The sequence below is a fragment of the Apodemus sylvaticus genome, chromosome 21 (assembly GCF_947179515.1).
Source record: "Apodemus sylvaticus chromosome 21, mApoSyl1.1, whole genome shotgun sequence".
In the NCBI taxonomy this organism is placed as follows: Eukaryota; Metazoa; Chordata; class Mammalia; order Rodentia; family Muridae; genus Apodemus; species Apodemus sylvaticus.
Window position 1 is genome coordinate 15758454 of NC_067492.1, and position 24327 is coordinate 15782780.

The window sequence follows — 24327 nt, forward strand, 5'->3', positions numbered from 1 at the left end:
GTTCCCCTTCCTCCTTGCAGACTTTCTTCCTCACGGTAAAGCTGGGAATGGTAGCTCCTGCTAACCAAGGCCTTTGCTGTCTTTATGCTCACTCATGTAAAGAGGGGTGCTTTCAAATCTCCATTACATTGATAAACAGGTGCCCTTCACAGTGTAAGAATACTAATACAGCAGACAACTCCCTCTGATACCATGAGTTGACTGCCTCTTTCCTGGTCTCAGCATGGTTTTCGCATTAACTCTTGGGGAACAAGATTGCAGCAAAGATACATGAGAAAAATACAAAATTCTGGCATTCTGGCACTCTAGCACATAGAAATAAGAGAATCAGTGTTGTGCTCCATCAGGAAGTGCATACCTGACAACGTTGTAGTCCCAATGCCAATAAAATGTGCCATGGTTTTAAAGTTCGTTTATTTCCAAAGTTCCTTCATTTCCCGTGTCTGGTGGAAGATATGAAGTGTGGGAAATAGAAGTTGGTAGCCTCTTCTTTCTCCCACTACTTCCATTCTTTATCTTCTTCCTCTTCCTCCTCTTCCCCCTGTTGCTCCTTCTCCATCACCATAGCAACACACATCAGCAGCCAACCAGTCTTCCTGTCTGCCTAACTGCCACCGCCACCGCCATTCCCGCAGTCTCTGCATGACCCCCCTTCCTACAAAAGGCATTCTACCCAAAGATTTATTGCACCTGACCTCCATCTTCAAAACCACTTTGAAGTAAAAGTTATTGCTCCCCTTTCACCTACATCCCAGAGAAGGCATCCAGCTTGCCTAAAGCCACAGAACTTTTAAATGATGAAATCTAAACAAAACAAATCACCTACGCGGAAGTTAAGCCTCCCCCCCTCCTTCCTTGGATACCAGTTTTCCTCCACCTGACAGTTCAGCAGCCACTGTCATGACTTGTGTGCTATCTCTGTAGCTCTCTGCTTTTCAGTAAGAGAACTCCCCTATTAAACAGAAGTCCATTCTTGAGAAACGGGATCTATCTAGTCACAAGTTTGACGGGGAGCTATATAAGTTAATGTAATTTAAAAAGCACTACTATTAAAGCCTAATCCACAGCTGCATCTTTGGGGCATATCCTCCATGACACGTGGGCTTTGTGTTGGCAAGTGTTTATGTATGGTAGATTTTAAAAAAGGAGCAAGTTTAAACCTGTTTCAATTTGCCTGATGAACTACATTAGGGGGAGTAGCTCACTCACTGTAGAAGGTATCTCAACTCTTCACTTCATCCTGAGATTGACCAGCTTTCTCAGTCATTGAATATGCGCACATTGTAAGTACGGGAGCTAGTAGTAAGTATGGTTCCCTTTAGACACACAAGGGAGCTCCTGAGTGAGTCACATTCCGCTGGGGTCATGCCTGTTCTGTTTCAAGCAGTGAGTAAGGTGTCAGTACCTCCCCTTAATCTTTTTCTGGTGCCACATCATATTTTTAAAAGATGGTATCTCAGCCTGCGTTGACCCTGCAAAGCCTAGTGGATGGAAATGAAATTCTAAATGAAAAGGCCTGAAATGATGGCCGGCTCAGAGCTGCCTGGTTGTCTGGCAGAGAGCTGGAGAGAGTGGGTTAACAGAGACGGTTTAAGACGCCAATGAAGGGGGAAGGCGAGACTGATCGATGGCTCCTGAGTGTGGGTTTGTTTTCCCTGTGAACTAGCCTTTGGTATTTCGACAATCTAGCTTATAACCTGAGTCATGGACACACTTCTCATGGTCATTCATAGTGCTCTACTGTGCTCTAACACACACACACACACACACACACACACACACACAGTTTTCAGCATAATAAAATCCCATTAAAAATATTTTGCACATATCTTCAAGGCTTTCATTGCTCCATCATTATTTTCTCTTTCAACCTTTTTCCTTCAATCTTCATGAACTTTGCCATTCCTCCTAGAAAGGCAGGGTTACGTAGTAGTTATAAGCATGTATATAGAGGTAGAGAGATGGCTCAGTGGTCAGTGCTTCTTGCTCTTCCAGAGGACCTGAGTACAATTCCCAAACCTACACTGGGATCCTTATAACTTCCTGTGCTCTAGTTCCAAGAGATCTGATAACCTCTTTTGGCTTCTTGGGGCACTTATATTTATGCACAAACACACACACACACACACAGAGAGAGAGAGAGAGAGAGAGAGAGAGAGAGAGAGAGAGAGAGAGAGAGAGAGAGAGAGAGAGAGATTAAAAATAAAATAATCCTCTTTTATAAAAAGTACACATGTACGTACTCCACCCTTGGGAGCTATGGCAGATATCTGTAAAGAGAAGGTAATGGTTCTCGGGCTAATTTGTGAAATTGTTCTGTGAGTCTATTTGTATCCTTCTACATGCAGGTCTTTCCTCTTGATCTCTTCCTTCTGTGATCAGCATCACTGCCACCAGTGTGCCTGACTTTCTCATAAAGACGGAGGTGTCTGACACTGTTTTTTACTTCTGCCCGTTCTTCCTCTTCCCCCAACCTCTCATTTCCTTTGCAGAGTAAACCCCACTGATCTCTGCTTCTTCCCGCCATGTTTCAGTTTGAGGGGTGTGACAGATGTCCTAAAGCAGGGCTGCATATGGAGAAAAAGAGGTTGTTTTATGTGACAGCTGACAGGGTGGTTCACAGTGTTACGCTGATGTTGTTCAGCTCCAGTGAGGGTTTTCCTAACTGTGTCACAATGGGGATGATGTCCGTGGCCAGAGCATGTCTAAAAGAAAAGAATCCCACTGCAAGGGTTAGGCCAGACAGGGAGATAGTGGAGCCAGGCCCAAGGTATTACAGTGCCCCTACTCACATGAGAACTAACTGGGCTCACAGGAAAAATACCTTGATTGCTGTTGTGTGAAATTCTCTGGGGAGTCAGAAGCACATTTTCTTTTAAGATTTATGTATTTATTTTATGTATACAAGTATACTGTAGCTGTCTTCTGACATACCAGATCACATTACAGATGGTTGTGAGCAACCATATGGTTGCTGGGAATTGAACTCAGGACCTCTGGAAGAGCAGTCGGTGCTCTTAACCACTGAGCCATCTCTCCTGCCCCAGAAACACATTTCTAGCCCCATTCCCCCAGCTGGAACACTAACAACAGGACAAAGAGATCATTCCACCCATGTCTAGCTTAGTGACCCAAGGAGTTTCTTAGGTTTCCTTATAGGTACATGGGTGACTCAGAGACAGAAATACCACACGACTGTCCACCTATCATGAGTGCTCATTTGGGAAAGCTGCTTCCCATCCCTGGAGCTCTCTGTACAACTTGGCAACAGCTTGGGCAGTTGAAGAATCTCTTTCCCCTCTGCGATTCATTATTGCCAGTGTAACCTTGGGAATGAACCTGCTGATCTTAAAAATGACAGGACATTTCAGGGATGTATAAGTTACCTGCACTTCCTGTTTCCTAAGAACCCCTCTCCAGGAGGGAATGTTTCAATCAGAAGAAAACCACTGCACAATAAGCCCTGACAAGGGCACATCTCCACCCACCTGAAATCTTCCCACTAGACCCTGTTTGATAAGGACTCCACCTCTCAACGCTGATATACTGGAGACTAAACTCCCAACACGTGGGTACTGGGGGTTCAAACCATAGCCAAGGAAAAGCAGTGTTCATGAAAATGAGTTGCTAACAGTACCCAGTGGTCCATGCCATTTAGACAAACCTAAAGAGGGTTATCTCCATAGCAACCGATGAGAGGAACACCCTCTCAGTGTTATACACTGAAAAACAAATAGATACTGGGTCATCAAGTTGAACTGGTGATGCTAATTGAGAGGTCTAAAGCATAGCACAGGAATCAATGTTTATATGCTGGTGATTTCCCTGCACTGAACATAAGTAGAAAAAAAGGTGCACCCCAGAGTTGATTTTTGGTTCTGTAGCCCCCATTCCCATCATATAACTGGGGTGCAAGCATCCAGATTGATTGACCCACTGAGAGAATTTGAAACCAAATAGAAATTGTGGGGAAGACATTTGAATACTAATGAATGTTGGAGTGCCACTCATTTCAGAGACTGTTTCTCTTAGAAGGCATTAGGATATGCCTCTAGGTGTTTTGCCTCTAAGAATTTGACATTGGGCTTAAAGAAGGAAGAGTATAGGGAACGTTTCTAGAAGCTTCTACCAAGTTCTCTGTGATTATAACACATCATCATTCAATTTCTACTGCCTTTTCCCCACAAATTTACATCCTGGTGATATCAACGCTCTTATGCACCTTCAAAAATTCTATTCAATATTTCCTTTCTCATGTGTACAGCCTTTGTCTGTGGATTTCCTATTCTAGAATACTGCACTGCCTTCTCTATGATGAACATGCAATCATTCTGTACTGATAAAGATGTGACCCAAGAGATACCTCTCTTTCTCCCCAGGATCATTTAAACACTATTTCCTCGGGGCTCCCTCTTATATCTGGACCATTATGATCATGTGGTTCCATATTGGAATCATATATATTTGCTTCTTGCCCAAGTTGGTGTAAAACCTACTCACTATTTGTCTGACATAACAGGAGGTCCTCATAATTGGTCTGGTAACAAACAATGGTTGAGGTTCACTGTTTTAGATACTCTAAATTTTCATAAGGTAGATTTTGCTCCCATCCCCTCTCTCTCATTCTTCAGGATGATTTCATGTGGTAGAAGGGTTATCTCAGGCTGGGGAAATGGCTCAGTAGATAAGGTTGATAACCAGAGTTGGATCCTTAGCACCCATTTAAAATCCTGGTTGTTGAGCATGGCAGCTAGCCTATGATCCTAAGGCTCAGAAGGCAAGATGGTATCTTTTAGCTAAGTTGGCAGAATCAGTGAACTTCAGTTTTAGTAGGAGACCCTGTCTCAATAAAACAAACAAATAAAACATATACAGTTGAGGAATATACCCAGCATTGACCACTGGTCTCTAAACATATATGCACATACATGCCCCTCCACATTCGAACATGCATACACTCTTGTGTATGTATGGAGGGATCCAGAAAATTCCCTCCAAGTGTTTTGTCTGAGAGAAATCATAGAAGATACTTAGGGCAAAAGTGACTTAGTCAGTAGTGTTCTTAGATACACATGGGCATGCAAAAAGAGATGGCATCTGGGAATGCATACTACAAGATATTGCCAGCATCACTTGTCTGTGCCATTTGGCTAAAGAAGCCATATTTCTCTTTTAATAATCTTGTAATGATACCTCACCTTCAAGAGATAGTTTGGCTTACCCCTCTTATCTGCCAAAAGGGAAGTGCAGTTAGTTCAACACTAGATTGTATTGCAGACCAGTTGGCTGAAGATTGGAGTCATACTCCAATTCTTCTTGTAATTGTTTGTAATGTTTGTTTGTTTGTTATTCTAGATCGCTTTGTCTAAATCCAGTGTTTTTTAATATACCAATAAAAATCTGTGGCATTATTATTGTTCCCCTTAAACTCAACAGTAAAGCAATTAAAGTAAACTAATCTAAGATCACACATAGAGCCCCAATAGAAAAGAAAACCATGAAACCCTGACTTCTGAGTCAACATGGATTGAATTCTTGATTATATACATTTGAATGAACTTTTTGAACACTGAGCAATATAACCATTGATTTATATAGAAATAGCTCTATTTTTATATACATATCTTTACTATTGGATCCAGAAAATTCCCTCCAAGTGTTTTGTCTGAGAGAAATTATAGAAGATACTTAGGACAAAAGTGACTTAGTGAGTAGTGTTCTTAGCTACTGCTTGCCTGACAAGACTCAAAGACTGGAGGCAACTTTCAAATGTCCTTAAGAGAGTGACTGAAAACAGACTGGTATGTTTGTTTTATTTTAAAAGGAAACAGACACAGAAACATGGAGAACTAAAAACTATATGTTGGGAAAAAAAGTCATGAGTCCATTTGGTACAATTCTACACTCTGAAGTTGAAGGACAGATATGCCTTCTCTGACAGCTACTGGAACAATGGTTCCAAGAGGGTCATTTTGAAGGGTACTAATGTTTTGTCTTGATTGTGGTGGTGTCTACTCTGTTACATAAACATTGTCAGAGCTTTGAGAACCATATGCTGAAAACATATGGCTATAATTGGGATTTCAGTGAACTAGATTCTTAAAATGATGTCAGTAACATCATCTGTTGGTTGCTGCTTTTTAATTACTGCTCCCTACTTAAAAGCTTGGGTGGAGAAATTAAATACAAGGTGTTTCAGTCCCAGCCTAGGAGAGACTCACTGCTAAGAGCAGTTGAAGAATTCTTCTGACTTCCTGAGTCTCATTTTTCCCATTAAGCACGCGGAAGAAAACAGGTGTGGAGTCAATTAAATAATACAGGGGAAACTCATAACAATAAGACCTGGGTTTTTTGTCCTTTTCTTTCTTGTCTTGTCTTTTCAATAGTGAGTTGAACCTAGCACTTCCTGCATGCCAGATAAGTGCTCTTCCTTGGACCAATATCCTCAACAGTGTCCAACTTCATTATGTTTTTAGAACATTTTATCAGAGTCTCATACCCCTTTTTTAAATTATATTCTTATCATATAGACCAACTTGGCCTCAGAATCACATAGTTCCATCTGCCTCTGCCTCCTGAGTGCTGAATTAAAGGTATGTTCCACCACCACTGGTCTATTTATTGAAGACCCCTTTTAAGAATCCCAGATTCTGTACCAGAAAACAACCTCTCCCAGCAAAGTTGTTTTCCAATTATAAAGTCAGTCATTTTAATTCATATACTGACTTATTGAAAATATTTACTGAAGTCTGTCTTGTACCCTGCCCTTACAATAGCAGCACTCTGTTAGGAATGAAGGTGATAGATACATGGGAAATATTATAAACAAATAAAAATCATAAGCAAATAAATTATTGGTGAAATGACTTTGGAAGAGAGTGGGTTTAAGGTTGATTGGGTGGTGGCCAATTCAGTTTCCATTAGTGATGCTGGGATGTTACTAAGTTTTAGAGCATTTACCTAGCATGTGTGAAGACCTGATTCACACAAATGCATACATGTGCAAACAAACACACACACACACACAAATGAATTCTGAAAGTGAGCCAATGTTAGGCATTGGCTGGGGATAGAGATAGAACAAGAAGTACAAAGGATAGTATTTGGAGCAACCTGTAGGTGCTTTCAGAGCGCTGAGCCCGTGTAGATAAAGCGTGCTGCTTAGTAACTGGAAACTTAATATAACATAAAAATCACCTAGGAAAGGGAGTCTTAATGAGGAATTATCTAGATAAGATTGGCCAGTTGTTATGTTTGGGGCGGGGTACTATCTTGATTATTAATCCATGTAGGAAGACATAGCTCACTGTGGGAAACACCATTCCCTAGTCAGGGAGTCCTGGAGTGTAGAAGAGAGGAGAAAGCCAGCTGAGATCAAGCAAGCATTGATACATTGATTCTTTCTTTGATTTGATTATGGACATATCTGCTTCTAGGTCCTGATACTGCTAGAGTGAACTGTAACCTGGAATTGTTAACCAACTCAGTTTCCCCCCTATAAGCCGCTTTTAGTGGAAGGCTTTTTATCACACCCAAGGAAGTGTGAGCACAACAGCAAGAGTTAACCTGTAAGATATGAGATTAAAGGGATAAAGAGGATCAGTGTCTGCCGTAGAAGGGAATGAAGACTCTGGATTTACACTGAGTGTAGTGAGACAGCATCACGTGATTTGAACAAAGAAGTAACCTGAACTGACTGACCTACATAGTAGGCTTCCTCGAGTTTCTAATGCTGGCCAGTATAGCTTTCTATAATGATAGGACTGTCTTCTCTTATTGAATATGATACCCACATATCCTCTCTGATTCTCAAAAGCATAGGATGTGACTAGGGCAAAAGTTGTATACAGTTATGGACCATTGTTTTGGGTAGTGTCTTGTTGAGAATTCACTAGGTAGTGATGGAATTAAGCAGAACAACTTGCCTTCTGATAAAGGGTATGGCATAAAGGCACATACAAAGTGGCAGGGGACAGGGTGGCAGCAATGGGTGTGGGAACAATTGTTTAGATTCGGGAGGTACTTTGAAGGTAAAGTCAACATGATTGTATGGCTCCCAAAGGACTGGTGAGCGTCTGGATATGTATACAACCTATAGAACTTGAGTCTTCAGAAGCTTTTAAACATTTTCAATGTGTCATATTTTACTAGAAGGAACTTGTCTTGTGGAATATAACCAGAGAACATGGGTCAGCCAATGACAGGACCCAGTACAGCCAGCACAGCTTAAATATGCAGTCTTGTTGAGGTGAGAGGGATCATATCCAGGCAACATGAAACCTTAGGGTCTCTGTGGTTATTTCTCTTTCTCTTAAATTATGACTTAAGTCCAGGTAATTATAGATAAGACAAAGTAGAATATACTGGAGGGGGAGAGAGAGGGAGGTACCAGCAAAAAAAGAAGAAGAAGAAGAAGAAAAAGTGCAAGCTCCCACTTTTTGTTTACTTTGAAAGGGAGTTTTCTCAGAGGGTTTTTGTGGTCGTTAAAGCATGTCATCGGCTATAATTACGTTTGACTTCTGCACTTCACCACAGGGGAAATAACGTGTCCGTACAGCCTGTCTCCTCTCACTCTGGAATCCCCGTGTTTTGCCTGCTCTTCTCCAGCTGCCCTTTGTCTCAGCCCCGTGGCTTGGCTTTGGCTGTGTTGTCTAGACCACCCTCCCCCTCTACCCCCTTCCCTTTCTTCTTCGCCCTCTCCTCTCGCTCTGTGCTGGGATCATTCTGATAGCTGCTGTAGGTATGGGCCATGGTTCTCCATTGGCTGTAGGAAACGAACTATTTAGTCGTCAATGTTAGGGCTTGAACTGATGCTAGCTTTGAAGAAGCTCACTAGCAAAGTGATCTTTGTTCCAAATGGATGGATGACGCCTCTAGCCCAAGTCCATAGGACTGACTTGAACTGTTTCCATGGAGACCCCTTTTTCCTCCAGTCCAACCTACAAGCCTCACATCTCTTGCTCAAAAACTTCCTTCAACTTGAGAGCACCTTGATATGGAAGCCCATAGAGATGGAAACCCTGATTCCATTTGTTGAGAGGATGCCTCAAAACCCTTTAAATTACTTCATAAGTCTACTTCCAGAATTCCATTGCCATGGTACTGGGAAATCACAAGAATGTGGAAATGATGGTGATAATAATAGCCAACGCATTAAGGGCCATGCATGCTGAACAGAACGGTCCCTGACTGTGTGGTATCTCATTGGTCCATAAGCACACCTCTCTGGGGTCAGGTGATAGTTTGATAACTCTTAGACTAACAGCTAGAGAAAAGTGGACCTGTAGCTGGTAGCAGTTCTAAAGCATGCCAGGGACATGGCCTGAGTCAGAGTGGCTTTACTCCTTCCTTGTGTTCTGCTACCCAGGGTATTGTCACCGTCATCAGAAAACAGACCTCAGGCCCAATGGCTCAGAGGGTGAAGGTGATGGCCACCAAGCCCAATGACCCGGGTTTGATTGCCAGCACTCACATGGTGGAAGGAGAGAACTGATGTTTGAAAGTTGTTCTCTGACCTCCACATGTATATGCACATATGGACACGCATGTGTACACACACACACCAAACTACCTACTTCTTAAGCCCAACTGTCAGTGCTCTGGTCATTAGTCAGTGCTACCATCCTAGTCATGAAACATACATGAACATGCAGGTTCCACAGACTTCCTCTTTATCCTCATACTACAGCAAATTGCTCGACTGCTACCAACTCAACTTGCCCATATTTTCTGAGGAGTTTGTTTGATTGTATTCATCTCCAAATAAAAGACTGTACCCCAAAGCCTTGACTGTTTGTCCTTTTTGTGTGTATTATCAGTCTCACTGTACCTTTTCTTTTTTTCTCTTTCTCTCTTCCTTTCAGGACATTTGCAAATCACTCTGGTGCCACCGCGTGGGCCACAGATGTGAAACCAAGTTCATGCCTGCAGCAGAAGGGACCGTTTGTGGCTTGAGTATGGTAACTGCACTTGTTAGTCTGTAGCTCTGGAATGATGCTGAGGTCATAAAACTATAGCCATAGAAGAGCACATGTTCTTGGCTGGTTCTTGTTCTTCTTCTTCTTGTTCTTCTTCTTGTTCTTCTTCTTCATCTTGTTCTTCTTGATCTTGTTCTTCTTGATCTTCTTCTTCTTCTTTTTCTTCTTCATCTCCTCCTCCTTCTCCTCATCCTCTTCATCCTCCTCATCCTCCTCCTCTTCGTCCTCTTCCCCCTCGTCCTCATCCTCATCCTTCTCCTCCTCCTCGTCCTTCTTTTCATCTTCTTCCTCCTCCTCCTTCTATCTTCTTCTATCTTCTCTTTAAATTAACCAGCACTATCAAGTGAGATTTATAAAGCAGAATTCCAATATAAGTCAGTTCATTCTTTTTTTATTCAATATAATTTTTTATTTACATTTCAAATGATTTCCCCTTTTCTAGCCCCCCACTCCCCGAAAGTCCCGTAAGCCCCCTTCTCTCCCCCTGTCCTCCCACCCACCCCTTCCCACTTCCCCGTTCTGGTTTTGCCGAATACTGCTTCACTGAGTCTTTCCAGAACAAGGGGCCACTCCTCCTTTCTTCTTGTACCTCATTTGATGTGTGGATTATGTTTTGGGTATTCCAGTTTTCTAGGTTAACCTTTTGAGTCTGGGTTACTTCACTTAGTATGATGTTCTCTAGCTCCATCCATTTGCCTAAGAATTTCGTGAATTCATTGTTTCTAATGGCTGAATAGTACTCCATTGTGTAGATGTACCACATTTTTTGCATCCACTCTTCTGTTGAGGGATACCTGGGTTCTTTCCAGCATCTGGCAATTATAAATAGGGCTGCTATGAACATAGTAGAGCATGTATCCTTATTACATGGTGGGGAATCCTCTGGGTATATGCCCAGGAGTGGTATAGAGGATCTTCTGGAAGTGAGGTACCCAGTTTTTGGAGGAACCGCCAGACTGATTTCCAGAGTGGTTGTACCAATTTGCAACCCCACCAGCAGTGGAGGAGTGTTCCTCTTTCTCCACACCCTCTCCAACACCTGCTGTTTCCTGAATTTTTAATCTTAGCCATTCTGACTGGTGTAAGGTAAAATCTCAGGGTTGTTTTGATTTGCATTTCCCTAATGACTAATGAAGTTGAGCATTTTTTAAGATGCTTCTCCACCATCCGAAGTTCTTCAGGTGAGAATTCTTTGTTTAACTCTGTACCCCATTTTTAATAGGGTTGTTTGGTTTTCTGGAGTCTAACTTGTTGAGTTCTTTATATATATTGGATATTAGCCCTCTATCTGATGTAGGATTGGTGAAGATCTTTTCCCAATTTGTTGGTTGCCGATTTGTCCTTTTGATGGTGTCCTTTGCCTTACAGAAACTTTGTAATTTTATGAGGTCCCATTTGTCAATTCTTGATCTTAGAGCATACGCTATTGGTGTTCTGTTCAGAAACTTTCTCCCTGTACCGATGTCCTCAAGGGTCTTCCTCAGTTTCTTTTCTATTAGCTTCATTTTTACACAGATATTTTTATTTGTGTTTCTCTCTTTTAGATGAGACCTTGCATCTTAAGTGTCTCTGTATCACTCAACTGGTAGGCTTTAGTGTGTTCTGTTTGTGGGCTAATTTCCATGTCCTGTGAGAGAGCCCCATGGGGCAGCTGTCCCCATGAGTACAGAAATGATTGTCTACACAACCTTTCATACTCATTTCTACTGTCTTCCTTTTCCTAGGAGGGTATGGTGGGAAAGGTACCCTGGGTGTAGAAATAATTGAAGCATATTCAGCAAGTCCATTTGAAAGACCATGAAAGAATTTATCATTTGATGAGGTGGTACACATTTTCTGATCTCTGCCATTCACTTTTCTAAAACACTCTTCACCCGGGGACAAGAATTGGTCATTTAGAGTGATTTCAATTCCTTGGTGGCTATTGAGTATGAAATATCAAGATAAGGCTCTGAAGGGATGGAAATGAAAAGCACGGAAAAGTCGACTCTGTTCTTCTAAGAACCTGTAGCAGAAGCCATCAACTGTTACTGGCTTTCAGACATCTCTTCCTTAAGCACTGCCATCACCCAGGAGTTGAGAATGAATGTCAAGTGAACTGTAATAAGGACATGTATCAGTGTGGGCACTGGAGTTTAAACTGGAGTCTTTTGAGAGAGAACAGAGATAGAGGCAGAGCACAGACACAGGAAACTAAAATGGGGCAAAGCCAAGTATTTCCATCTCAAGATGTATATGCAAGAAAGAGGATGGTCTAGGGGATGGAGAGATGGCTCAGAGGTTAAGAGCACTGGCTACTTTTCCAAAGGACTCAGATTCAATTCTTACCACCTACATCGCAGCTTACAACTTTCTATTATTTCTCCAGTTCCATGGAATATGACACCCTCCCGCACACATACAAGCAGGCAGAACACCAGTGCACATAAAATATAATAAATAGATATTCTACTATCTTCAATAGTGGAATAATCACAGTGGTCAAGTCTTGAATGTATTATAATTGTTCCATATGTAGCACTGTCTCCAAGCAACAAAGGGATCCTTGTAATTCGGTCTGGGTATCTATTTAATATTTACATTTTATATGTAGGATTTCACGTGTGCATGTGTCTCGTTTGCATCCATATGTAGATTTCTGTAAATCCCCACTTGTTACATAGATTTCAAAAGCACAAGAAGGTAGTCTGCCCGCAGCACAGCCTGACCTAGGATCAGGTGAATACTGAGACCGTGGTAGTACAGTTCATTCATTGACTGACTCAGAAATAAAGGAACACATGTCCAACTAAGAAATTAAATTAAAATTGAGTGCCATTGGTTGGTAATTTGTTTGGTTATAAGAAGCAGAATGAATCCTATGTAGATATGACATCTGGACTCTGCTCGTGTGCTATGTTTGAGTTCCTGTGCGACTGAGTAAGTCAGCGTTCCCCCACTAACTCCCCATATGCAAATTAGTCTTTGAATGCTTGAAAAGGTTCTAGAAGACTGGGTATGTACCAGACCCCTACTGTTCTTGGGACACCAGAGCAACTTGGAACTATGGGCATTTTGTCCAGGGTCAGCCCAGTAAAGGTCCTGTGATTCCCAGTAAGAAAGATGCGTGGAGACAGTAGCCAAAACCCACAGATCGTCAGCCAGTTCCCCACAGTATTATGTCATCTCAAACTCTGAAATGGCAATTAACCCAAACAAAAGAAAAGCTTACAACAAAGAGATTGATCTGTTCAATTTTAAGAAAGGAAATAACCTTTAAATTCTTTAAAAAGAATTTTAAGAAAGGAAATAACCAAGACAAAGCTTACTATCAACAAAGCTACACCATGGACAGTCACGCGCTACGGAAAGGAGAGAACCAGAAGCCAAGCAGACTCCCTTTAATTCTGCAACGGAACCCCACTTCTCAGCCAAACTGGACACTACCTAAACCCCAGGCCTTTGGGTTGAAGTGCAGAGGTTTTTCAGGAATGTGTACCGTTCTGCTAAGTCTTGCAGGGCTTAGCTCCAACTGAAAACACATCAAGGAAAAAAAAGTAGTACCACCAGAGACAAATAAAAGTCCTAGAGGAGAAGCAGAAAGAGAGAGGGAGTGGGAAGAGAGGGAGGGAGCAAGGGAGGCAGAACCTGAATTTCCTGCAAAGTAACAAGTAACAGTGGAGACGAAGAGAAATGAATCCTTAGAATGTGACTCACAGTCAAACGAAAGCCTCTGAACCAAGGACACTGAAGATCACCAGTCATCAGAGGGTCTGAAATGGGCACCTTCGTGAATGCAATTTGTTCATACAGGAAGTTGCTAATTTCATATGAGATGAGTATGTGGTAGTTGAACAGGGTAAAGCACATGTTAGCTGTACCTCACATCTTCTTCATTAGTGGAATAATCACAGTGATCAAGTCTTGAATGCATTATAATTGTTCCGTACATAGCACTGTCTCCAAGCAACAAAGGGGTCCTTGTAATTCGGTCTGAATACTTGGACCAAATCTTATCTGCATGTTTTCTCTATGTAGACGGTTCATAAGGCATGTGCCTCTCAGCATAAGGATGTAAAATACCGCTTTTCTCTAGAATGATGGTTCTCAACCTTCTAATGCTTTGTCTCTGTCATAGTTCCTCGTGTCATGGTGATCCCCCTGCCTCAGCATTATTTCATTGCTACTTCATCATGTTAGTGAATCACAATGAGAATATCTAATATGTAGGATGTATGAATTGTGATCCCTGTGGGAGATTGTGACCCACAGGTTGAGAGCCACTACTCTAGAAAACAACTTGAAAATGAAAGAAACAGCCATGAGTCACTGCGTGTTCATAAAAGACACCAAGGAAGGGCTGCGTCACAGAGTCACATACTGTTCCTCATGCCTTCCCAGACCCCATCTCCCTTTTTGATTGTGTAGCTGTTTGCCTCTCCTGAACATTCCCAGATAGCCTCTGATGGGAGCCATGTTGCATGTTCTTTTGCAGTGGTGTCGGCAAGGCCAATGTGTAAAGCTTGGAGAACTCGGGCCCCGGCCCGTCCATGGCCAGTGGTCTGCCTGGTCGAAGTGGTCAGAATGTTCTCGCACTTGCGGCGGAGGAGTCAAGTACCAGGAGAGACACTGTAGCAACCCAAAGTAAGGCTCCAGAAAGATTTGACTTTTGGGTTGCATTTTTCTTTTCTTTTTTTCCAGTTCAAAGCAACCAGCCAAGGTTTTACTGTTTACGTATGAAGGCTGTGTACACTGGGAAGGGGGGATGGGAAGAGGCATATAGAATTCAGAATACATCAGCAGAGTCACTCTGTGCATAAATACGATGACCAAAGACTCCAATCACTCACTTTGCTTTTTTCTTAGTTTGAACCAAGGCTCTACAGTCCTAGAATCAAATACCTGAGCTATTGTACAGTCTGACAGCTTGGTGGGTAGAATATGTGTATCTCCAACAGATGAAATCAGAGTGTGTTATGATTTTGACCTTGCAGGGTAAGCTTTAATCCTTGTTGGTAGACCTGTCTGACTTCTCAAAAGATACCATAAACAAAAACACACATTTGAGCATGTGAAATTTCTAAATATTGATGACAAATGTTATAATTTTCTTTCAAAGTAAAACAAAAAGACACTGTGAGAACTAATTAGAGCATGCAGTCACATGGAGAAGTTGGCCTGTGGTCACCTCTACAGACACTGCGCTCTGTGCATTATGGGGCTCAAGCCTGAGAAAACACAAGGACACTTTAGTAACTTGGTAAGACTGATTCACACGTGGAAGGAAGACTTCTCTTTCTCCAGGTAGAAAGGTCTGAGGCTGTGGAGGTACAGAGACCGCAGAAAGTTCATTGACCCTTTTCTAGCTGTGTGACTTTAGGAAAGTCACAGAACTCTAAGCTTGTGTTATGTACAAAATAAGATGTTAGGTCCATCTCAGAAGATTTCAATTATGAGTAGTGTCTATAAAATCCCTCCAGTGCCTGGGGTGGTGGCACATGCCTACAATCTCAGCACTCAGGAGGCTGAGCCACAGGGATTAAGGCTAATCGGGACATCACAGTAAAATATTATACTGAAGTGGGGGATGCAGCATAGTGAGATCTTATATGGAGAGAAGGCAGACAGACAGACAAGAGACAGGGAGACAGAGAGACATAGTGAGATTTTATATTGAAAGAGACAGTAAGACTGAGACAGAGAAAAAGAGACAGAGACAGTGAGATGTTATATTGAGAATGACAGACAGATGGATATAGACACACAGACACCAACTGATCTGAAAGACAACATCCAATAGACAACAAAAGGTTCTGAGGCCCATATGGTACCCACAGTCCTCACTCAACCTCCCTAGGATGACAGGGTCACATATAACCACATAGAGGAGTTGATAGCCACAGAGGCATCACTAACAGTGTCCTGTAGAGAATATGGTAGATTACAAAGTGATAATTTTACCACCCAGTTTGAGGGATGGCAGCCTCAGGGATTTAGACCACAAGCTATGGAGCCAGCACCCCTCCCCCCCTCCCAGCCTCTCCTCTCCTCTCCTTTTCTTATTATGAATGATTCCATTCATTTACATCTCAAATGATATCCCATTACCCCCCCTCCCTTTTGTGCTCCCTTTCCTACCCACCCTCTTCTTTTTTTTTATTCGATATATTTTTTATTTACATTTCAAATGATTTCCCCTTTTCTGGCCCCCCCACTCCCCGAAAGTCCCATAAGCCCCCTTCCCTCCCCCTTTTCGCCCATCCACCCCTTCCCACTTCCCTGTTCTGGTTTTGCCCTATACTGCTACACTGAGTCTTTCCAGAACAAGGGGCACTCCTCTGTTCTTCTTGGGCATCATTTGATATGTGGATTAGGTTTTGGGTATTCCAATTTTCTAGGCTAATATCCACTTATTAGTGAGTGCATACCATGATTGATCTTTTGAGACTGGGTTACCTCACTTAGTATGATGTTCTTCAGCTCCATCCATTTGCCTAAGAATTTCATGAATTCATTGTTTCTAATGGCTGAATTGTGTATATATACCACATTTTTTTGCATCCATTCTTCTGTTGAGGGATACCTGGGTTCTTTCCAGCTTCTGGCTATTATAAATAGGGCTGCTATGAACATAGTGGAGCATATATCCTTATTACATGCTGGGGAATCCTCTGGGTATATACCCAGGGGTCCTACCCACCCTCCTCCACCCCACAGCTCCAGCATCCCCCGGACCAAGGGCCTCCCTCCCATTGGAGCAGAGTATTCCTGTGATCAGCATCCCCCTCCCTCCCCCAGGGCTTTTTTTTTTGGTATGTTGTGGGATCTTCAGCATCCATGGCATCTTTCCATTTAGTGCTGCTGGGACTGCTTTCTATCTCTTTATTCCCCAAGTTATAACAAACAGAAATGTCATCCGACATTGCCATATGTCCTATAAGGGGCAAATGTATCTCTTATGGGACTCCTCAGACTCAGTACCTGACTGTAATGGGGACAAGGGGCCCATTCATGATTTACACCAGATTACAGAAACAAACTTTCTGATGCTTTAACTACAACCCAAGTCCTAGATACCACAGTTCAAATTTACTCGTTACTCTGAGTTTTGTAGCATATTATTTCCTGGGTCTGGTTTTCATACATGGCCACATTTTATAATCTCAGTATTTTCCTAAGCAAGAAAGAAATTACATAACTAATAACTCTTCCAGCAGAGTACAGGAAAGACGCCCCTGGGATTTAAATGAAAACCTTTCTTAAATCTGTGGGATTGAGAACTCTCCTTATGTATGATAGATTGCTGCTTGTGGAAATAGCCTATCTCGGTTTTAGAGATTCCAAATGAAAGAATTAATCACCAAACCATGTCCACTCGGTGGGGTTTTTGTCATGTTAAATGAGAGCGAAGATAATTGGGACACTCTACTCTTCCTCAGGGTAAAACCACAAGTAAACCAAATGGATATCAGGCCATCCAAGGATGGTTGACTGAGCTGTTCTATCCCAGCTCTTAATTCTATTTATTAGAGCAAAGCTGATTTCATTCTCACTCTTTCGACTTGAAGTTACTGATTTATTTTTCTCTTCTAGCTAAATTCTCCCATTTGGTTCTGTCTGTAGTTCTCAGCTTGACTCGGATGGTTCCTATTTCATCTACTCAGGTTCTTCCAAGGATGCGTTTTATTTAATAAAAAAAAAAGGAAATACAGAAGGCTGATCTGTAGACTCACCAACACTGTTAGCTTTACAATGGTTTAAAGACCATCTGATCCTAAAAATAGCCAACATTAAGCTAGAGGTATGACTGCTTCCTCTGTCTGTTGCGGGTGCTTCTATGTCTTCCCCTGTTTTCTGTGGCATGAGCCATTCAAAATGCTTCTCCAGACATCTTCTCCCAGGCACATCAGTTCCAACCTTACATGGTTCCTCTATTTCACAGATGGGCCACCAATGGAGACAACAGATTTCACTCAGAGCATTAGCACCTGCTTGGGGATCACACTGACAATGTCAGAGTCAAATTAAGGTCCAACATTTGACATTTCTCTTGCTTCTTTATCTACAAAATCAACATGCTGTAACAGAGCCTAATGATCTCTATGGAGATTCAAAAAAAAATCAATGGCCACATGTTGAGATATTCTAGAACTTTCTTAAAACACAAGTCTATTCAACAAAGAATTATAGACTATTCACTCTAGTGCCACCTAGCCAGGAGAGTTTGGGAGGAGGGTGGGGGCTTCGCAATAGTTATTGAACTGACTCTGGGACCCATTTTTCTAAACAGTAATTTCCAGGTTCAGTGACCAACATCAGCAGGTCCCCTAAAGGGCACACCAGTTTCTTTGGAACACACGCCATATAACGCATCATGTATGAGAAGCTCTCTCTGTCTTCAGTTCCCACCTAGTACTGCATAAGCCAGACTTGGTGACACACACCTGGAATTACATCACTGGGAAGGTAGATTCAGGAAGAGCTGCAATTGAAATTCATCCTTGGCTGTGTAGCAAGTTTGAGATACCTGAGGCCTTGTCTAAGAGATGGGGGCAGGGGAGGGAAGGATAAAGAGAGGGGAGAGAGAATATGAATATAAGAGATTGTAAATAAAAATATAGAGTGAATCCTGCTATATACATAAATGTACATATGTATATTAACAACATTCCCCAAATGATTCTAATAGTTGTATAACCAAGGAATACTATAGGCATCTCTGATCACATTCATTGGTGCAAAAACAATACAAAAAATTACAGTTCTACTTTATAATGCTAAGACTTTGTTGTCTGCCTCTATTTTTTGTTTCTAGTCTCAGAGAACTTCCCACTCTGCAGGATATTATGCAAAAGATTTCTGTTCACCTATCCATGCCCTCATGCTAACGCCACAGAAATTAGGTGTGGCCGAGCAGGCCCTTAACCCCATCATTCAGAAGCCATAAGTAGGAAGAATCTGGGTTCAAATCCAGCTTGTGTTACCTTTTGAGACTGGGTCTCAAACAGACAGAATAAAAGGCAGCAGGAGAATGTGCTTGGGTTGGAACATTTGGTAGGGAATCTGAACTTCTTGGCAGTCATCATTTTGACTACTCTGACTCTATCCCATAGTGAAAAGTGAAATCTGAGCATTCCGATCCTGGGGAGCATAGTGTGGCTTGTAATGTGAGAGAATGACCTATTTAAAATATTTATAGTTTAACTCATCTATAAAGTCTCAAGAACATTGAGCCAGTTTTTTGAAACTGCACGAAATTAAATGCATAGCTGCCTCAGTGTTTAAGACTGAGTCTCTAACCATTCTGCTTACTAGATCTTTCTCTCAGTTCCCGTGTGGCTTGTCTTGGTTCCCATGTGCCTGTCATGCTCAGATAAATGCAATCGTAGGTGACTAGGAAGAGAGTCTGGGACAGAGTCCAAAGGTCTGGGGTTCAGCCCCGCTGTCCTGCTGAACTGTGAAACCTTCCCTGACGTGCTGACTGCAGTCCACCTGCCCACCCTCCACTTCATCTGTCTGGAGAGTAGAAAGCTGTGAGTCTGAGGCCCCCCTTTTTCCAAACTGCAGCTGTTCAGATTGGAAGAGTTACACAGTGGGATGGTTATGAACCTTACTAATGTGGGCAGTCCAAGTACAGCCAACATTTAAAACCCCAGAAAGCCCTCAGCTGATCATTTGTCTTAATATTCCTTGTAAAGAATATTGAGGCTGTGATGACACAACTTAAGGTTTTCTAATTGCCTAACAAATGATCATCTGAGAAGTCTTGGGGGATCTTATGGAGTGCCGTGGGGACTGCATGGTTAGCCATTTGCTCCAGAGTGTTTTGAAAAGGCATAAAAGTGTCATTCTGGCTGGGAAACTCTTTCTGTGTCTGTGAAATTTATCCATGGGATTGCAAGAGGATTTACTAGAAGATGCTGTGGCATAGAGTCCAGCAGTGTCCTGTAGGGACAAAGAATTTTAATCATATCAATTTATTAACCTTGAGTCTCTTTTCGTGTTACCTGCTGGTAGTGGATTTTTCTCTGAAGTGGTCCATAGTTGAGCATTAGCTTTGGAGAAAGCTGTAGGTTGGCAGAGCAAAAGAAAGTGCTTGTGTCGGGGTAGGCTCGCTGGGAGGTTAGCGTTTGATGGGAATGATAACTAATTTGCAGTGCAGTTGCCTGTCTTCATTTTTTCCTCTTGGCCTTTGCCAAGCTGAATTTGCTCACTAAGATGTGAAGAGCTTACTCTTGAGATTTGAGATTACATTTATTCACATGCTCATCAGACTCTCAGCTCTGGGAACCGTGACCTCCTTCTCTTTGTGCTTGGCAGGAATGCAGCAGGCTACCAAAGTTAAAAAACAATTCTGCCAATTCTGCCAGTGACCTCCAGTTGGTGTCTCCCCCTCAGAGTGGAGAATCAATTGGAATTAAGCAGTCCAGTGTAGGAAAATAACCAGCATTCTAGCTCCAGGCTGGAGAACGTGACAAATAAGATCTTCTCTTCCTTCTTCCTCGTGCTATGATCTTCATGGCAGCAGGTGCATGAGAACTCCAGGAATGTGTTTAGGATATGATGACAACCAGAGTAGGGAGCCTGGAGATACAGGGTGGATCTGTACTTGAAACTTTAGATACCAGTGCAAACAGTGTGTATATGTGGTACAAAATCCGTTGCAGAGAATACCTAACTGTGATCATAGAATCTCAGACACATGAAGTATCAAGAAGAGTTTTGTCATCAGTTGTTAAAGTTCTAGACATAAAAAGTGGGTCAGAGATAGGAAATGAGTTTGGTTTTATGTGCCAGTTACAATTAAACACAGCAGCAGCTGCCTTCCAGTATGATGAAAACGATATTGTAGTTATGAGGCCATATTAAGTCTCTGTGAAAACAAAACGAGCTCTGCGGTTGATTAGTTATGTCTGCATGGTAGCAGGAAATAACCAGACATGGAGCATATGTTTCCAATTGTGCAATAAACTAGATGTAAGTGCCCATAGCACAATGATGCTCTCCTCAGTTGTCCCTTCCTGCATTATTGCACATGGCTGAGAGTGGAGGGCTTAGTGCTGAAATTCTTGAATTCTGTTTTTAGGCCTCAGTATGGTGGCAAGTACTGCCCAGGATCTAGCCGCATCTACAAGCTGTGCAACATTAACCCTTGTCATGAGAATAGCTTGGATTTCCGTGCCCAGCAGTGTGCAGAGTATAACAACAAGCCCTTCCGGGGATGGTTATATCGTTGGAGACCCTATACAAAAGTCGAAGGTAACTCAGTCACCATAGATAGTATGTAAATTCACAACACGGTTTCCATGTTTATTTTCTATTTCTGAGGTTTGTCCTGGTTCAGTGTTTTATCAATTCCATGGGTGTTCTTTATTTTTGCACAGTCTTTTGTTTCCCCTAGAAGACACCTCTTGTCTGTGAGTGAAAGGATCTGTTTGCTTGGAATAGACATTTCTAAATGTACTGTTGACAGCTTGGTGATTTTTGTCTCCCAGGGATGTTAATTGAAATTGGTATGATTTGTCCAGACTGAAAGCTCATGAAACCATATATGCACTGCAGACAGCATATTTAGAAAAGAACATGTTAGATGATTGAAAGAAGAGGAAGATATTTTTTTGTAAAAAGGATGTATTTCTGTTTACACACACACATACACACACACACACAAAGGGAAAGAGAGAATAAAAAGTTATACATAACTCTTCATATTTATTATAACTGAAAGTTATAGCTTTCTTTTGACTTTGAGAGACATGAGGAAGGTATTTTGAGATAATGCATCATTCTTTAGCTGAAACTAACCTAGAATTCAGTATATATCCCAGGCTGAATTATGCAGACCAGATTGACCTTGAACTCTTGGCAATCTTCCTGCCCCAGCCTCTTGAGTGCCAGAATTATATGTGTGAACCCCCATGCCTAGATGCATTTGACTTTTTAAAATTAATGAAACATTTGTATTGGTTGCCATGGAAATGTTGATATCTTTTCTGTTACCCATGCTGAATAAGTCTTCACTAGTTCATGTGTTTCTTGGCATCTTTGTATTGTCCCTATTTATCAGATCTCATCCTTACTTTCTTGAGGAAGGATTTGTGGGACTCTTGGTTGCATACATGTAGAAGGAGACAGATGTGATATTTTTGACAATTGATGGCTGTCCCTGTTCTAAAAAAATATCCAAACCTGTGTTGTCAGTTGGCATCAGGAGAGCTACTGTACGTAAAAGAACCATAGTGAACATACCCACCTGATATTAAGAACAGGTAGCACAGCTTTAAACAATACCAGCTTGGCTGGTCTAGGGGTGCAGGTACTCCCCTTAAGACTATCAAGAACAGAGGTGAATGTGAATATTTTGAAAACTCTGTCTTCAGAAAAAATAATGGGAGGCCTGTGGATGCTTACTCCTTAAAAAAAAAAAAGTATCTAAGTTTCAAAAACTAAAAGCCGAGGTATTTTTAGATTTACTCGGACCTGTTTCAAAGAACATATCAGCATGAGAATTCACAATGTTCCAGGACCTCAGGTTCTCAGAGGCAGTTAGCCATTATATTCTTTTGTCATTTTTACTCTCTGAAGGGTTTGTCTTGCTTTATTCAATTTAGCATGAGTTTACTTTTAAATGTATGTTTTTATCATGTGTATGGATACTTTACCTACACATATGTCTGTGTATAGGTACCTTGGAACTAGAGTTGCAGACAACGGTAGGCCACCATTTATGGGTGGTGAAAACTGAACTCTGGTCACTTGTGCTTACCACTCCTAACCACTAAGCCATCTTTCCAACCTCAAGTTTACTTTATTTGTTTGTTTCTTCATGTATTCATTTGTGTATTATTTTTACAAGAACTTAAGAGTCCACAGGGAGGAAACCTTGGTACATCTTCACCACTTAAGAGTCCACAGGGAGGAAACCTTGGTACATCTTCACCATGTTTTCTGTCCATAGCATCCAAGAAGGCTACTTAGTCTATACTTAAAGGCAAGGGATTTTTTGTTGCTTTGTTTTATGATACAGAGTATCACTCTGTAGCCTAAGCTAACCTGGAATGCCCAGTCTTCTGTTTTAGCCTCCATTCTGGTATGATAGATATGTGCTACTATAACTGACTTTCATAGCTATAATATTTGAAATGAATGAATGAATGAATGAATGAATATTAGCTTTCCAAAGGGGACACATGATCCCTGTGTGATAAGTTCTCTATCACTGCAGGCATTCAATTAGGGGTTGAGTAATGATCAGAGAAAGATGCCACACAGGAGCCTCTAGCAGATCACCAGATGGGATAGGTTAAATTGCTCTATTCCGTTATCTAAAACTATATTTTTTCTTGCACACACACATACACACACACACATACACACACACACTTGCAACCTCATGTCTCTCATATGTAGTTCATTCTCTAACCCCCACGCCCGTGTCCTTCTCTCTGCTGTCCGTTGGTCCTTTGACTTCTTGTGTGTTCTCTGACCTTCACGTTTGATTCATTTCATCATGTGTGGCACCAATGCAGTCTGTTGTTACCCACAAATAGGTTCTGTGCTGAAATGTAAACAGGAGCTAGAAATGTCTGCAACTGGGAAAATGCTTCACTAGTGCATTGTAGATTTCGCTAGCGAGGAAGTGTGTAGTTTGAGTTACTGAATTCTATGAGAATCTGCTGCCCCAGGATCTAATGTCTTCACAGCATGAGACAGCACAGTCAAGCCTTTTGTTCTTGCCTTCTTTTGTGTGTGACACTTAGAATCAGAGGAGACTGAGCACTATTTGAAAATCTAGTGCATTCCTACCGTTTAATAACAGAAGGACACATAGAATGGTGCATACTAGTAACTTCAGTCCTTGGGGAGATAAGGCAGGTAGGCCTTCCTTTGCTTTTCATTGCTGGGATAAACACCCTAACAAATGAAACCCAGCTGAGAGGGAGATTCCCTCCATCTTATATTTTCAGATCCCAATCCATTCTCCAGAGAAACAGGAGAAACAGAGAAACAGGGCAGGAACTCAAGCTGAAGCCACAGAGTGACACTTTTTACTGACTCTAGTTTATGCTCGGTTAGCTTTCTTAGACTGCCTAGGATCTACTTGCCTGGGGAATGGTGCTGCCAACAGTGGGCTAGGCCCTCCCATGTCAGTCATCAATTGAGACACTCTATGAAAGACAAGACTGTGGGCCAGTATGATCTGAGCAACTCTTAAGTTAAGGTTTCCTCCTTCCAGGTGACTCTAGGTTGTATGAAATTCATACTAAAAAGTAAGTCGCATAAAGTCAAGATCAGAAGCCAGCTTGGGTCCTCAAAAAAAAAAAAAAAAAAAAAAAAAAAAAAAAAAAGCCAAACCTAAAGAACAGGGGAA

General features: G+C 41.8%; 1 protein-coding gene across 2 annotated transcripts in view; it reads left to right on the forward strand.

Moving 5' to 3' along the window:
• The window catches only part of Adamts18 (ADAM metallopeptidase with thrombospondin type 1 motif 18), a 149560-nt gene that overhangs the window by 82743 nt on the left and 42490 nt on the right, over window positions 1-24327 (forward strand). For both annotated transcript variants that reach the window (XM_052166686.1, XM_052166687.1), the window contains exons 11-13: window positions 9864-9959; window positions 14452-14600; window positions 21043-21215. In XM_052166686.1, the coding sequence (XP_052022646.1) occupies window positions 9864-9959; window positions 14452-14600; window positions 21043-21215 (418 nt within the window). The remainder of the gene's footprint in view (window positions 1-9863; window positions 9960-14451; window positions 14601-21042; window positions 21216-24327) is intronic.